Here is a 13,047-nt window from a genome sequence, read left to right on the forward strand (position 1 = left end):
ATTCATGTGACAAAACTGTATGTCTGTGTGTGTCCTCGGGGGAGATAATTTTTCCAAGCATGTAATAGTGAGTGCCTTGCACCTGATAGTCATGTGATCTAATTGTCTTATTGGGGAATGAGAGACAAAAATGCCAAGGGAATTTGCTGGACTGCTGGCCATCTTTGTATGCTCTGTGCTATCCTGCTGCTATTGACTTGTGTATGAAGTTGGATTGGGTCTTCAAATTACGGCTTATGCCAGTTTTCCTCACCTTGGACTGTTAGATCGGACTTATTAGGATGTAAAATATTGCTAATGTGAACATAAATGATGAGGATCAAGTAATGATTATGATAATTTCATTGAATATGCTATAAATAGACGAGAAAAATGACTAGAGAAAGAAGGGACTCAATACTTGGTTTGGTGGATTCCATAAAGGTCTTCCACACCTGTAACACCAGTGTCCTTAGAACAAAAAGTAGTTTCAGTCGTTGGTCCCTGGGCACTTGTATCTCTTAGACATGTAGACCTCTTGGCTTGTCTTCCAGTATGCACTGTATTTGTCTCCTTTCTCTTCCATTTACCTATCCTTCCAAGCTCTTTGCCCCTTTAACCTCGAATCTGTGTTTCAACTTGACATTCCTATTTTTTCTAGAACCTCTCATTTTTCTAGCAAACCAACATCTGAGGACTTTCACCCTCCCAATAAACAAAAGCATATTTGTCCTGGTGGCCAGTATTGCATGTCATTGCATGTTGTGTGTCATTGTGGAAGTGAGAGGTAAGTTACATAGGAGGACACCTCATTGCTCCTTTGCTCTGCTGCTTGATGACATGGCATTTCTCTCATTTGAGGGTGGATATCTGAGGGTGGTGCTTTGGGTCTTTGCCCCCACCTTCTAGTTTTCTGTGACCCTCAGAATATCAGATACTCTTTCTGACAGCCAGGTTTCCTCCTCCTTCCATAGAGATGATATCTGGACAACGCTCGGGCCTTTGGTGTGACCCACTTTACCTCATGCCTCTGTGCCAAGGTAGTAGTGTGGGGGCAGAGATGCCAGGCTCTCAAAACATTGGACTGCAACGTGCTTGCTGATGAAGTAGAATTTGACGTTCAGTCTCTATTTGCTTTTATTTTCCTTGGTCAAGTAGACTTTTAGGGTAGCTGCAGATCACTTGCACTCAGTGGATTTTGTGTTCTGTTGAAGGTATTTATCTACGTAAGAATACCGACCTTAGGACACAGATGTCAGCAGGAGGTGCCCATCTTAATCTTCGCTAGTGTTAGAGTAGACCCTTCCTACTTGCATGTCTGTGATGTAAGGGCTCTAGCATGGCCTTGCTCTCTGTTCACCAGAAAAGTCTTCTTTTAGGGTCAGGTAATGTAGCCACCTAGGCTTCTTTCTGAATGCCTCAAATCTAAGGATTCAGCCCTTTGCATTAAGACACTAAGTTATTAGGCATTTACAAATAAAGAGTACATTAGTAGATCAAACTGCTTATGTTGGCCTCAGCTGTCTGTGAGGACCAGTTAAGAAAGTAGGAGGGAGGATCCTGAAGAAAGAAGTCTGGGTTACATGTACTTGTCTGAGGAAGGGGGTGGGTGGGGGGAGTAGGTACCGGTGTGGGGGTGGGACGGGGCCTGTAACAGGCAAATGAATGGGCCTTGAAGATAAATATATGTTTCATGTTTTTTTCTGGAACTGACCCAAACTGTAGTTCAGTGACATGTGTGTATTGAATAAAATAGATTGGAATTTCCATCTTGCTTGGAATTTGCATTTGTCTTACAGAATTAAGATTTTTGTTAAAAAGAAGAGGTGGAAGCAGAATTCAGTGTTGCCCCTGCACCGTCGTCCCCCTTGAAAGGACTGCTGAACCTACATAACCCTAACCCTGGTTGTGATTCTGCTTCTGGCCCAGAGCTGGTGCCTCATGGATATGCTGCCCGGTACCAGATAAGAAGTAGAGGTGTGTGCTTAAAGGCAGGAGCTTGTCTGCAGGTGCCAGGACCGTCTGACTAGAACTCAACCCATCCTGAGAGTCCATCTCTCTCACGTGGTCCCAGACCTTTTGATCCACGAGAGGCCTGAGATCAGCCCAGGGGCAGATCTTCTTCTAAGAATCCAAGGAGAGCGTGGCCCTCCTCTCTAGAAAATGCCCAGACACACAGTGTTTGTCTCAAATATGCATGGTGGTGGTAGATCTCTTTAGGTGCGTCCATGGTGCCCCGATGAAGAACCCTTGCTCTGTAGGGGCACTGTTGTAGACACGCCGACGAGTGACCCTAAACTCTAGCCTGCCACGAAGCTATTTCCTGCCCATTACATGTCCCCCTGTTTGCTAATGGGCATGAGTCACTTGATTTTGAGTAGCACCATATGCCCTGAGGTGCTCGTGCAGTAGAAATATTGACTCATAATTTTTGTTTTCATTAAAAACCTCATTTTTCCAGGGCCTGCTTCTCTCTAAAACATAGATTCCATTTTATCTTCAAGCTGGCATATGTTTTTATGGCTGGGTTGGCTTCTTTGCAGAGATCTCTAGGGGGATGGGGGGAATTTCATGATCCTTCTTGCTTGCTCAGTCTTAGGAACTTTCTCTCAGCATTCATAAAACCATTTCTCATTTTCAGTTTTCTTCTGAGATTGAGAAATACTGTTCTGTCACCTTGGAGCACCTCGAGGCAGTTGTCACGGCTTTACAAGCAGGAATGCAGCAGGATTGGAGGGTGCGGGCATGCGGGGCCCCCCAGGAGGGAAGCAGAGTACTAAGAGTGGGAGAGTGAGGAGGTGGAAGGGGCACATGGGCCTGATTATGGAAACTAGATCCCGTGACCTTATCGATGTTTTGGATTTCACAGCAGACCAGTAGAATTGACAGACTCATGACCCTAAAAAGGGAGAAGTTTTTCTGTCTTTAAAATGCCAACAAAGTTCTTCAAATTCTGCATTTCTTGCAGTGCCAGTTAACAGTGGGTGCTTTGTGGATGCTGAGAGATCTGTATTTACATCGCCAGTTGACCTCTTTCTAATGGGGTTGACCAGTCAAAGACTCCTGCCTTCTTTCCTCTTGCCCTCATTTTCGACCCACAATGGAGGGTGGTGTCACCTTTCTGCAAAAAATTGACTTCCAGTATGGGTGGAATTGGGGTGTCTTCTAAGACATGCACTAACAACATGATGAATGAAACCACCTTTTTTTTTAAAAAAAAGATTTTATTTATTTATTAGAGAGAGCACGAGTGGGGGAGGGGCAGAGGCAGAGGAAGAAGCAGACTCTCCACTGAGTGAAGAGCCCAACATGAGGCTTGATCCCAGGACTCTGAGATCATGACCTGAGCCGATGTCAGATGCTCAACCGACTGAACCAACCACCCTTCCTTTTTAATCCTAATTATTCACTTGAGTTTGGGTAGGAGAGGTTTTTGTAAATCATACGATAAGTAACAGGGCACATTCTCAGAGGCTCTCGGGGAGAGAAATATTGCTGGATCCTTGGTTAAGCTTTGGCAGTTTGTTGAGGATCCAAGACATTGATGTGTGTTGGGCTCCTCCTGGCCTTTCTTCCCCTGGGATGGGCTCCCTTGAGCTCTGGCTTCCAGTTGCCCTGGAGTGAGTCAGCTTCTGGGGCCCATGCACCAGCTTTAATTCTCTCTGCTGTAGCCAGAGTCTCTGAGAGGCATCACCAGACACAGAGGAAATGTAATGTTGGATCAATGTGGAAGACCTGGGGAGGTTCACACATTGATGTGTGTACTTAGTATCATGTGGCAGGATCTTGCAGAAAGACTTCTGGCTACCAGAAGTCAGGGACAAGCTGGGCTTAATTTCCATGTAAAGCAGACAGCGGGAGGAAGCGTGGTCCCGGGGGGTCTGTAAGCACGTTGCAGCAGGTGTGGCAGTGAGCGGGGAGGATGGAGAATGCCCTGTGTGCTGGTGTGTGGACAAATGGGAAGTCACATTTTCAGAAGAAAGGATCATTCTGCTTCATAAAGCTTATGGCGGCCTCACTTGAGCAATTGATTTGTTTAGTCTGCATTCTGTGCTTGGTGAGAACAACTCATTTCGAGCAGGAATAATTGCACTCAAAATGCAGCTCCCTTTCCTGTGGAGATGTTTAAGGACTTTGCAGGCCACAACCCCCACGTCCCCCAGGGAGTGCATGCTGGTAGCTTGATTTGTGTTTGATTGTCTTTTTTCCTGCCAAAGCAAGATGCCCAGGGCATTGTCCTGTCCTCCCCGCAGCTGCCCCTGCGTTGAGGGTAAATCTGCCAACACAGATTACTGCCACCAGGTCACTATACAGGAAGTAGCCAACAGCAGCACCTTTGCCATTGGAAGGGATTGTGTCTGAGCTTTCTGGCTTCTGGTGGCATCTAGTTGGAACTGTAAAGTCCCGGTGAAATGAGACAGCTGTACACCTCAAAACTGAAATCCAGAGGGGCAGGTCAGTGGGAAGATGACCCTGGTATTCCTAGCTTTCCAGCCAATTCCAGCTCAGTGGTCTGGGCAGCAGCAGGCACTAAGCCACAGCAGATGGGTGTCAAGGAGGTAAAGCTGTAGGAGAGGTGGGGTGGCCTCCAGAGCCCCTCCCTCTCCAACCTCCCGGCATGAAATCTGGGCAGCCCATTCCCTACCCCCCCACCCCTAGATTAATCTGGTGAGTCTTTTGTGGAGCAGGATGAGGGGCCAAGGATCTTCACTTATTTCAGTATATTCTAGCAAAATAATTTTCCAGGGATGTCAAACAACACACATTACAATGAGGCTAGAGACCAGGCACACAGTGGGGAGAACACCACTCTTGTCTGGGGGAGAGCCTACCCACCGTGGGCTTTGTTGCAGTCTTTCCAGCCGTCTCTCCAGAATTGGGGTCAGTCAGAGGTGACTAAGAATAACTTGAGAGGGGTGTCTATGGAAAATGTCTGTCTCGTTGGAGATTTTTTAAATGCCTACTCCTGGGGAGAAGAGCACCGTACTTCCTCCGCAGAGTGTTGGTAAGGAATGGCCAGCCTGTGTATGCTAGGCTGCTCAGTTACAACCCTCTTGATGGCTAAAACACCCTTGGGGTATTGGAAGTGCCTTTAGATAAAACGAGATGATTCTGTCCAATGGGGATTATAAATCATTAGTTTTTGCATAGACACATGGGCAAGTCTGTATCCTTTTAGATTTCATACCTTGAGCTCCTGCATCTCTGTATATTAAGTTCATGGGTCTGACCTGTCTTTGGTAATTAGAAACATTATGTAACATTTTTTACAGAGTGGTTCAGCTTACGTGTAAATAAGTACCATAAAAACACAGGTAGACATGAAATGGGGCATCTGGTTACTTCTTTTAGTAGAATTCCAAGGACAACTTTACATGATAGTCAGAGTTCTTGATATTGGGGTCTTCAAAATGTTGTGCTCAGTAATCCCTCTCATACATTCTGCTCATTAACTTGCCTGTTAACTATGTAATTTGAAAAATCAGAATCAAACAATTCAATTAATAAACTTGCATTGAGGAAAGCCAGGTCCATTGCCTAGCATGAGTTTCAGCGTTATAAAATTTCCACGTTTTCCTTTACATTTTTATTTTTGTCTCCCTTTCTCAATTCATGCCAGCTCTGAGACTTTTTTTTATACTTGCTGTAGTGATGTTAATTGATGTGAGTAGAAATAGTCTCAGAGTAAATTTTCTCGTAACTAAGGTAATTTCAGTTTGTCCCAGGGGTATCTGACTTTTGCTTATTAACAAAAAAGTTTACATTAGATATAAAGTGTTCTGGGTTATGCAAATTAATAGGAAAATATTTTATGGGAATAGTCCAGGTAAGGTAGCTCATACCCATATAGTGTTTTTGAAAAGCAAGCATTTTTTTTGTTGGTGGTGGTGAATTAGAAGATTCATTAACAGTGGATGGTGGGGAAAACGAATGGGCATGCACAGTGGCTAAAACATCCCAAAAAGGGCCTGGGCCTCAAAAGAGTCCTTGTCCACCCTGTGTCTAATAGTATTGGCTTATAGAGAAACTATTTCTGGGGGCAGGATTTGGCTCCTTCTGTCATTGCTAAGTATATGGGTCCCTATGCTGTGCTTCTAACTTCTGCTGGTCCAGCTGGTGATTCTTATTGATGATCTTGTTTTAGCCAAACTCAGGCCCTGAACTGGTTTTGTCCGAAGATGAAAAAAGTGACACTGAAGATAAGGAAGAGACAGAGTTGGGTGTCATGGAGGATCAACGGAGTATAATTCTTCATCTCATCTCACAGCTCAAACTGGGAATGGATTTGACCAAGGTAGGTTGGCATGTCTCACTGGGTTTGCAGCCAATGGTTTGGGGTCCATCTCCCCTCACCCTTCAAGACTCCCCTACTCGCTTTCTTTTCACTGTGGTGAGCCTGGGGAAGTAGAGTGGGGTAAAAGACCAGAATGACACTAGAGCATGGATATTCCAAGGTACAAATTGAAAGGATGTTTTTACGTGAGTGGTCATCTCAGAGCATGAGTGTTGCATTTGACTCTCTAGAGGAGCTGCTCTTCTAGCAGGGCAGGGTGAGCATCAAGAAGGAGCACATGAGATGATAGGGAAGATTCAAGATAGGATTTCTTTGCCTCCTGCTGTGTTCTAGAGAAGGTTGAAGATGTAGGGACGGCTGTGGTATATTGGCTTCAGAGAGAACAATGGAAGGAAAGAAAATGGTGGACCTGGGAGTGAGGACACCATGTGCCTGGCCACAGCCTGCCGCCAACTGGCATGAGCTTTAACAACCAGTCCCCAAAGGGAAACCTTGTTGGGAATTCAGATCCCATCATCCACCTGCAAAAAAGCAGACCTGCTGTTTGGTTGAAGTGCAGCTTGACCCTTCCTGGTGCTGTGCTTAGCCACAATTCTTCCTGGCGGGGGGCGGGGGGGTAGCATCAAGAAAACCTGGTGTCTTGATGGTGAGTTGTTGGGCCTATAGAGATTCTCCCTCATTCCAAGTGGTGGTTTCATTCTGGGGGCAAGTAGGGAAAGCAGTTTTGTATGTAGCTGAAGGGTTGTATGGTGGCAAGCGGCGGGGCGGGGGGTGCCCACCTAGTTGCATTTCTAGTCAGATACTATTTCCATATGGCTCCCTGGAAGTGTGTGGTGAGATGGGAGGAGGCAGGCAGGGCACGCCCTCAGGGCCCAGACTTGTAGTAGCTGCAATATCAATCTTCTCCTCACCAGGCACTCCCTGTGCAATGAGACTGTGTGGTCCAGTAGAGGGATGGCTACTGAGGAGAGACCTAGGAGGAGGGTGTGCTTAGGAATGGAGGTTCTAGAACCTGAAGGCCAGCCAGAAAAAATGTGGACATGATTGAGATGGTCAGCGCCACTGAAGGCACCACCCGTGGAAGCTGCCTGGAGGGTAGTTGGTTTGTTTGGCTGCCATGACAAGTCTGGATACCACAGGTTCACCTCAGACTGTGCTGGAGGCTGGAGAACCGGGAGGGGACGGGAGGGGTGGGTGTGAGAGATTCTTTGAAGAGGAAGATGTCAAGATGGTGACTGCTTATGGGAAACAGGAGTCAGGAGCCTCAAAGATGACAGAAAAGCCTTTTCCACAGAATTTTTCTGTGTTTGAATGTGAGCGAATCTGATACTCTGGGAGACTCTGGCACTTTAGAGAACATGGTTGTTCCATGCTGGGAATGCCTGACCTCAGAAGGTTCCCTGCCTTGGCCACTCTCTTCCCTCCACTTGGACCTGCCCACCAAGCTGTGAAGACCTGCTCTGCGTTATCCTGCCTAATTTCCCTCATTTTAGCCTTCTAGCTCTAGAATGGTACTGCCCTTTTTGTTGGTGGAATCATTTAAATGCTTGCCTTTTTATTTATATATTTATTTTAAAGACTTATTTATTTATTTTAGGGAGTGAGAGGGAGCACAGGAGGGGAGGCGCAGAGGCAGAGGAAAAGGAGGAGAGGGATCCCTGGGTGGCGCAGCGGTTTAGCGCCTGCCTTTGGCCCAGGGCGTGATCCTGGAGACCCGGGATCGAATCCCACGTCGTGCTCCCAGTGCATGGAGCCTGCTTCTTCCTCTGCCTCTCTCTCTCTCTCTCTCTCTCTCTCTGTGTGTGTGACTATCATAAATAAATAAAAAAATTTAAAAAAAAAAAAAAAAAAAAAGAAAAGGAGGAGAATCTCAAGCAGACCCCCTGCTAAGCATGGAGCCCGACTTGGGGCTCTGTCCCATGTCCCTGAGATCATGACCTGGGCCAAAATCAAGAGTCAGATGTTTAACCAACTGAGCCACCCAGGAGCCCCTAAATGCTTGCCTTTTTAAAAGCCACCTCTTTTTTATTCTTGTGGATTTGTGGACGCTTCACATAGAGCTTGAGTTAAGATCTGGTGGAAGGAATGTGGGTAATAAAGTGTACTAGTATGATCTAAAACCACATTTCCAAACTGGGTCATGACCCATTGAGTAGGTTATAAAACCAATGTAGTGGGTCAGATGATCATTTCTAAAAAATGAAATAAAATACAATGGAAAAATCTCAGAGTGTACCACACACGAAATTTTTATTTTAGTTCTGTTCATGCATGTGTACTGGGTCACGACGTAAAGCATATTCTCATTGTGGGCTGTATTAAATAATATCTGTGAAACTCTGATGTCAAATCATGAATGGTATAGGAGAGGGAATGTCAGAGTCACTGAAATTATCCAGGTCAGATGTGGAGAAACACAATAAAATACCGAGAGGACTCTATTAGGGCAGGTTGAGTGTCTCAGAGACCTCACATTATAGCTCTCTTGTTTTAAAATAAAGCCAAGGAACTGTACATCTCCTGTTATTTTGTTAGAATATAATTGCTTTGCATATCTGGAGCCACGGTCTGTTCCTTAAAAGGGCAAATGTTAAAATTTATCCAATACTCAGTCGGCTATTTGAAAGAACGGTTTTCTGAGCCCGTAGTTCATTAACTTATTTACTGGGAAGAAGCTATTATTCAAAAACCAAGGGAAGATTTGATGAACTGAAACAGTTGAGAGAAGAAGAGGTAAATATTCTATTGCATCATAGAAAGGGTGAAGACAGCCTCTCTTCCCTTACTGTCTCCATTTCTCTTCTTGGCATTTGCCTGTGTCATTAAGTTAAGCTTGTTCTGGATTGGCAGTGGAAGAACTTAGCCTGGATGGAGCATCGGATGAGCATGCAGCATGGAGATTAGATCTTCTTTGGCTCAAGAACGGAGCTCTGGTCACTCTCCATAAAACAAGAATACCTCCCCGTCTTTGAGGAGGTCGCCAGTATTGACACACCCACAAGTCACCGGCATGGCTGGGCATCTAATGTGACATTTTGCCTTAGTTTATTAATGGTGGTCACCAGACGGGGCCAGTTTCATGGGTGTGTGACCAGTGGAGTCACACAGCCCCCCATGCTCAGAGGATGCCCGTGCTTGATTGAATGTTCTGCTGTTGCTCTCTTGAAACTCTTAATAATTTTTAATAATAATGGGGCATGCATTTTCATTTTTCACTTTGCCCCACAAAATATGCAGCTGATCCTGCCTTGAAAAGCACCCCTGGCTGCCCTCCTTCCTCAGCCATGCTTCTGTAACCCCAAATTGCTGGTGACAACCTCTGCTGGATGACCCGCTACACTTCCACCAATTATGGGTAGTATGGAAAGGAAAGGAGAGGGCAAGAAGGAACCACAGAAAGATGGTGGGCCACAGACAGGTTCTTTGAGGAAGTGATGTGTAGTTTGAGTCTGCAGGTTGATGGACATCGGTGGAAGGCAGGAGAGGGCATTCCTGGCAGGAGGAACAGCATGGGCGAAGCCGGAGAGCATAAAGCAGCATGGCTGGAGTGCAGTGTGTGCTGGTGAGTGGCACAGCTGAACCTCGAGTGAGGAGCCATATCACATCCTGTGGACCCTTCTGGGTCACGTGAAGGAGGGCAAACTTGATCCTGAGGGCCACCAGAAAGCCTTGGAGGGTTAGAGTGGGTGAGAAGCATGAAGAGTTGTTCGGAAGTGCTGTGCTCCACCTGGGCTCCAGGGAGAGGGGCCACAGAACACAGGGTGGAGCTTGGAAGTCTGGGACCTTTGTGACCTACTTTTCGGAGATCTAAAAGATGACAGTAAGGCATAGGTTCACCTATTTCCTGAGCTGCACACCTGCCCAGGTGTAGTGTTCTAGACACGGGGAGTGTCAGCAGTGAATAAAACCTCCAGCATCCACACCCTCCGGGAGCTCATGTGGTGACAGATGGAGGCAGACAGCAAACAAGAGGGAAGAAAAGAATACAGACATGAGTTTGGTGCAGAGAAGCAGAGCCCAGTGGGAGGGTGAGAGGGGACAGTGCTGGGGAGGGGGACAGGCCCTCTTAGATCTGTTGCTCAGAAGGAACACTCCCAGGTGCCACTGGAGCAGAGACAGGATTCAGACAGGGAGGTCAGCCCAGTGACTGTGCAGTGGAAGTATCTTCTGGCCAGATTGGGCATGAGTGAAAAAAGGCCCTGATGGCCCCTGTTCGGCTTTTTGAGGGTGAGCAGGGGTGCCAGTGTGGCTGGAACCAAGTACACTGCATGGGTGGGTTGGCAGGAAATGAGGTTGGCAAGACAGCAGGTCTGTATGGGGGGATACTCCTAAGATATGGTAAGGACTTGGGATGTTCCTCCGAGTGATGCAGTGGCCACTGGAGAGTTTTGAGCAAAGGAACACATGGTCTTTTTTGTACTTATATAGGATTATTTTGACTCTTGTGTGGAAGGTTAACTGGGGTGGGGGTGAGTGGGGTATGGGCAGCAGGGGGAAGGGTGGAAATAGGAAGGAGGTGAGAGAGGATGGCAGAGTGGTAGTGGCAAATTTTGGGTGTCCCTGCTAGATATGGATGTCCTGATCGTGTATGGATCAGATGTGGAGTGTGAGGGAAAGAGGAGTAAGGAACGACTCTAGGATTCTGACCTGAACAACTGGAATAATAAAAACTAGAGCTACTGGGGCACCTGAGTGGCTCAGAGTTTGAGCGTCTGCCTTTGGCTCAGGGAGTGATCCCAGTCTGGGCTCGAGTTCCACATCAGGCTCCCTGTGAGGAGCCTGCTTCTCCCTCAGCCCATGCCTCTACTTCTCTGTGTCTCTCAGGAATAAGTAAATGTTTAAAAAACCAAACAAACAAAAAAACTAGAGCTGCCATTTGTTTCAGTTACCTATTGCTGAGGAATTAACCACTTCAAATGTCAGTTTATTTTTATTTACTCATTTATTTATTTTAAATATTTATTTATTTATTTTAAAGATTTTATTCATGAGAGACACACAGAGAGAGGCAGAGACATAGGCAGAGGGAGAAGCAGGCTCCCTGTGAGGAGCTTGATGTGGGCTCGATCCCAGGATCATGACCTGAGCCGAAGGCAGACGCTCAACTGCTGAGCCACCCAGGCATCCCAAATGTCTAGTTTAAAATAACCATGTTGTTCATTCGCGGCTACACAATCTGGGCTGGGCTCAGCTGGATGGTTCTGCTATCTTGTCCATGGTCACTTTAGTGTCTCTGGTGGTTTGGTTGTGGCTGGACTTGGCTGAGACAACTGGACCTCTCTCTCTCTGTGAAGTCTTAGGATCTCTACCCATCTATCCTTCCCATGTGGCCTGCCCAGCTGGGGAGCCACATGTCTTACTTGGTGGCTCAAAGGTCCCATGAGGACAAGCATGAAGCTGAGAAGCCTTTTTAAAACTTAGGCCCCAGAGTGGCACAGTGTCACTTCCTCTGTTTTGATTAAAACAAACGCTTTCCAGGAGCTGTGGTTCATTGAAGGCCACCAGTGCCATAGACGACCACTGCCCTTTACGGAGAAGGGGAAGACCACTGGAAGTGTGGGTTGGGATGTTGGGGGTTATCACAAATTCATCACAGATCTCTTGAGTCTGAGATAGCCATTCCTTAGACAGCCAAATAGAGAGGATGTGTAGGCAGTTGGTGTAGAAATCTGAGGATTATGAGTGAGGTTCAGGTACAAGTTTGAGAACAAACAAGGAACAGAGGGTGTGGGAAGCCAGGAGATGGCAATGAGTTCCTCTGGGAAGTGAGGGGGAAGATGTGGGGGAAGTCCAAGGACAGAGTCCCATGATACCCCAACACGTTGAGGTTGAGGGCATGAGAAGGATCCAGGAAAGGAGGTTGAGAAGGGCCAGTGAGGTAGGCCAGAAACCAGAGTGTGATGTCATGTAGCCACAGGAAGAGAAAGAACGCTTCCAGAAGGGAGCCCTTGGCCGTGTGGAATCACTGTGGAGGTGTCAGGAGAGATCGGGCCTAGAAGTAGACCCTTGCATTTGTTTTTGTCACGGTCTGATGGGGTGGGTTCGAGGGAGAACAGAGAGAACGGTGGTGGCAGAGAGTAGAGGACCGTTTCAAGGGCTCTGACTATGGTAAAAGGGGAGCAGAAAGGCGGTGGAAGCTAGAATTGGGAGACTTGGTTTCTGAAGACGTCTGGTACTGGTGGGGATCGAGAGGAGGGGGTGGTGGCTGCAGGAACCCGAGTGGTAGGAGGGCATGGGCGGAGGCCATCGCAGGGCAGCCGTTGCCTCCAGGGACCAGGCAGGGCCCCGGCAGGGCCCGGGATGCAGACAACGGGAAATTGGCAGGAGAGCGGAGTAAGCAGGCTGCCGGGGTGGCATCCCAGCTGGGTTCCCTAACCTGAGTGCCTCAGTTTCCTTACTGTGAATGAGGGGCAGCTGTCCCTTCCACACGGCTGCCCTGTGGGCGTGGGCACCTGACTGCGAGGCTGCTCAGAGCGGTGCCCGGTGCCGGGAGGTGCCGCAGGGCCTGCCTCGTGATGATCGAGCCCTCTCCCTGGACTGCTTCGCTTGTCCCAGTGACAAAAGCAGCAGAGGGATCATGGGATAAGGAGGGAGGAGACAGCAGCAGGAAAGGAGCGGTCATTTCAGGGCGACCCAAGGTAGGAGAGAGGCCACATGCCCCCACAGGGCCACCTAAGTAAGTTTGGGTCGCGGAGGCTAAGTGAGACTGGTCCGTGTGTTGACTCTTTCCCTCCAGGAAGGTTGAGCTGCAGATGGAGGCATGGAGGAGAGAG

The 13,047-nt window shown here is 47.5% G+C and overlaps 1 protein-coding gene across 3 annotated transcripts in view; it reads left to right on the forward strand.

Annotated features, from left to right (window-relative positions):
* Positions 1-13,047, forward strand: part of OSBPL10 (oxysterol binding protein like 10) — a 297,175-nt gene that overhangs the window by 258,226 nt on the left and 25,902 nt on the right. For all 3 annotated transcript variants that reach the window (XM_041734080.1, XM_041734078.1, XM_041734079.1), the window contains one exon: positions 6,125-6,274. In XM_041734080.1, coding sequence (XP_041590014.1) covers positions 6,125-6,274 — 150 coding nt within the window. The remainder of the gene's footprint in view (positions 1-6,124; positions 6,275-13,047) is intronic.

Source organism: Vulpes lagopus, chromosome 19 (assembly GCF_018345385.1).
Source record: "Vulpes lagopus strain Blue_001 chromosome 19, ASM1834538v1, whole genome shotgun sequence".
In the NCBI taxonomy this organism is placed as follows: Eukaryota; Metazoa; Chordata; class Mammalia; order Carnivora; family Canidae; genus Vulpes; species Vulpes lagopus.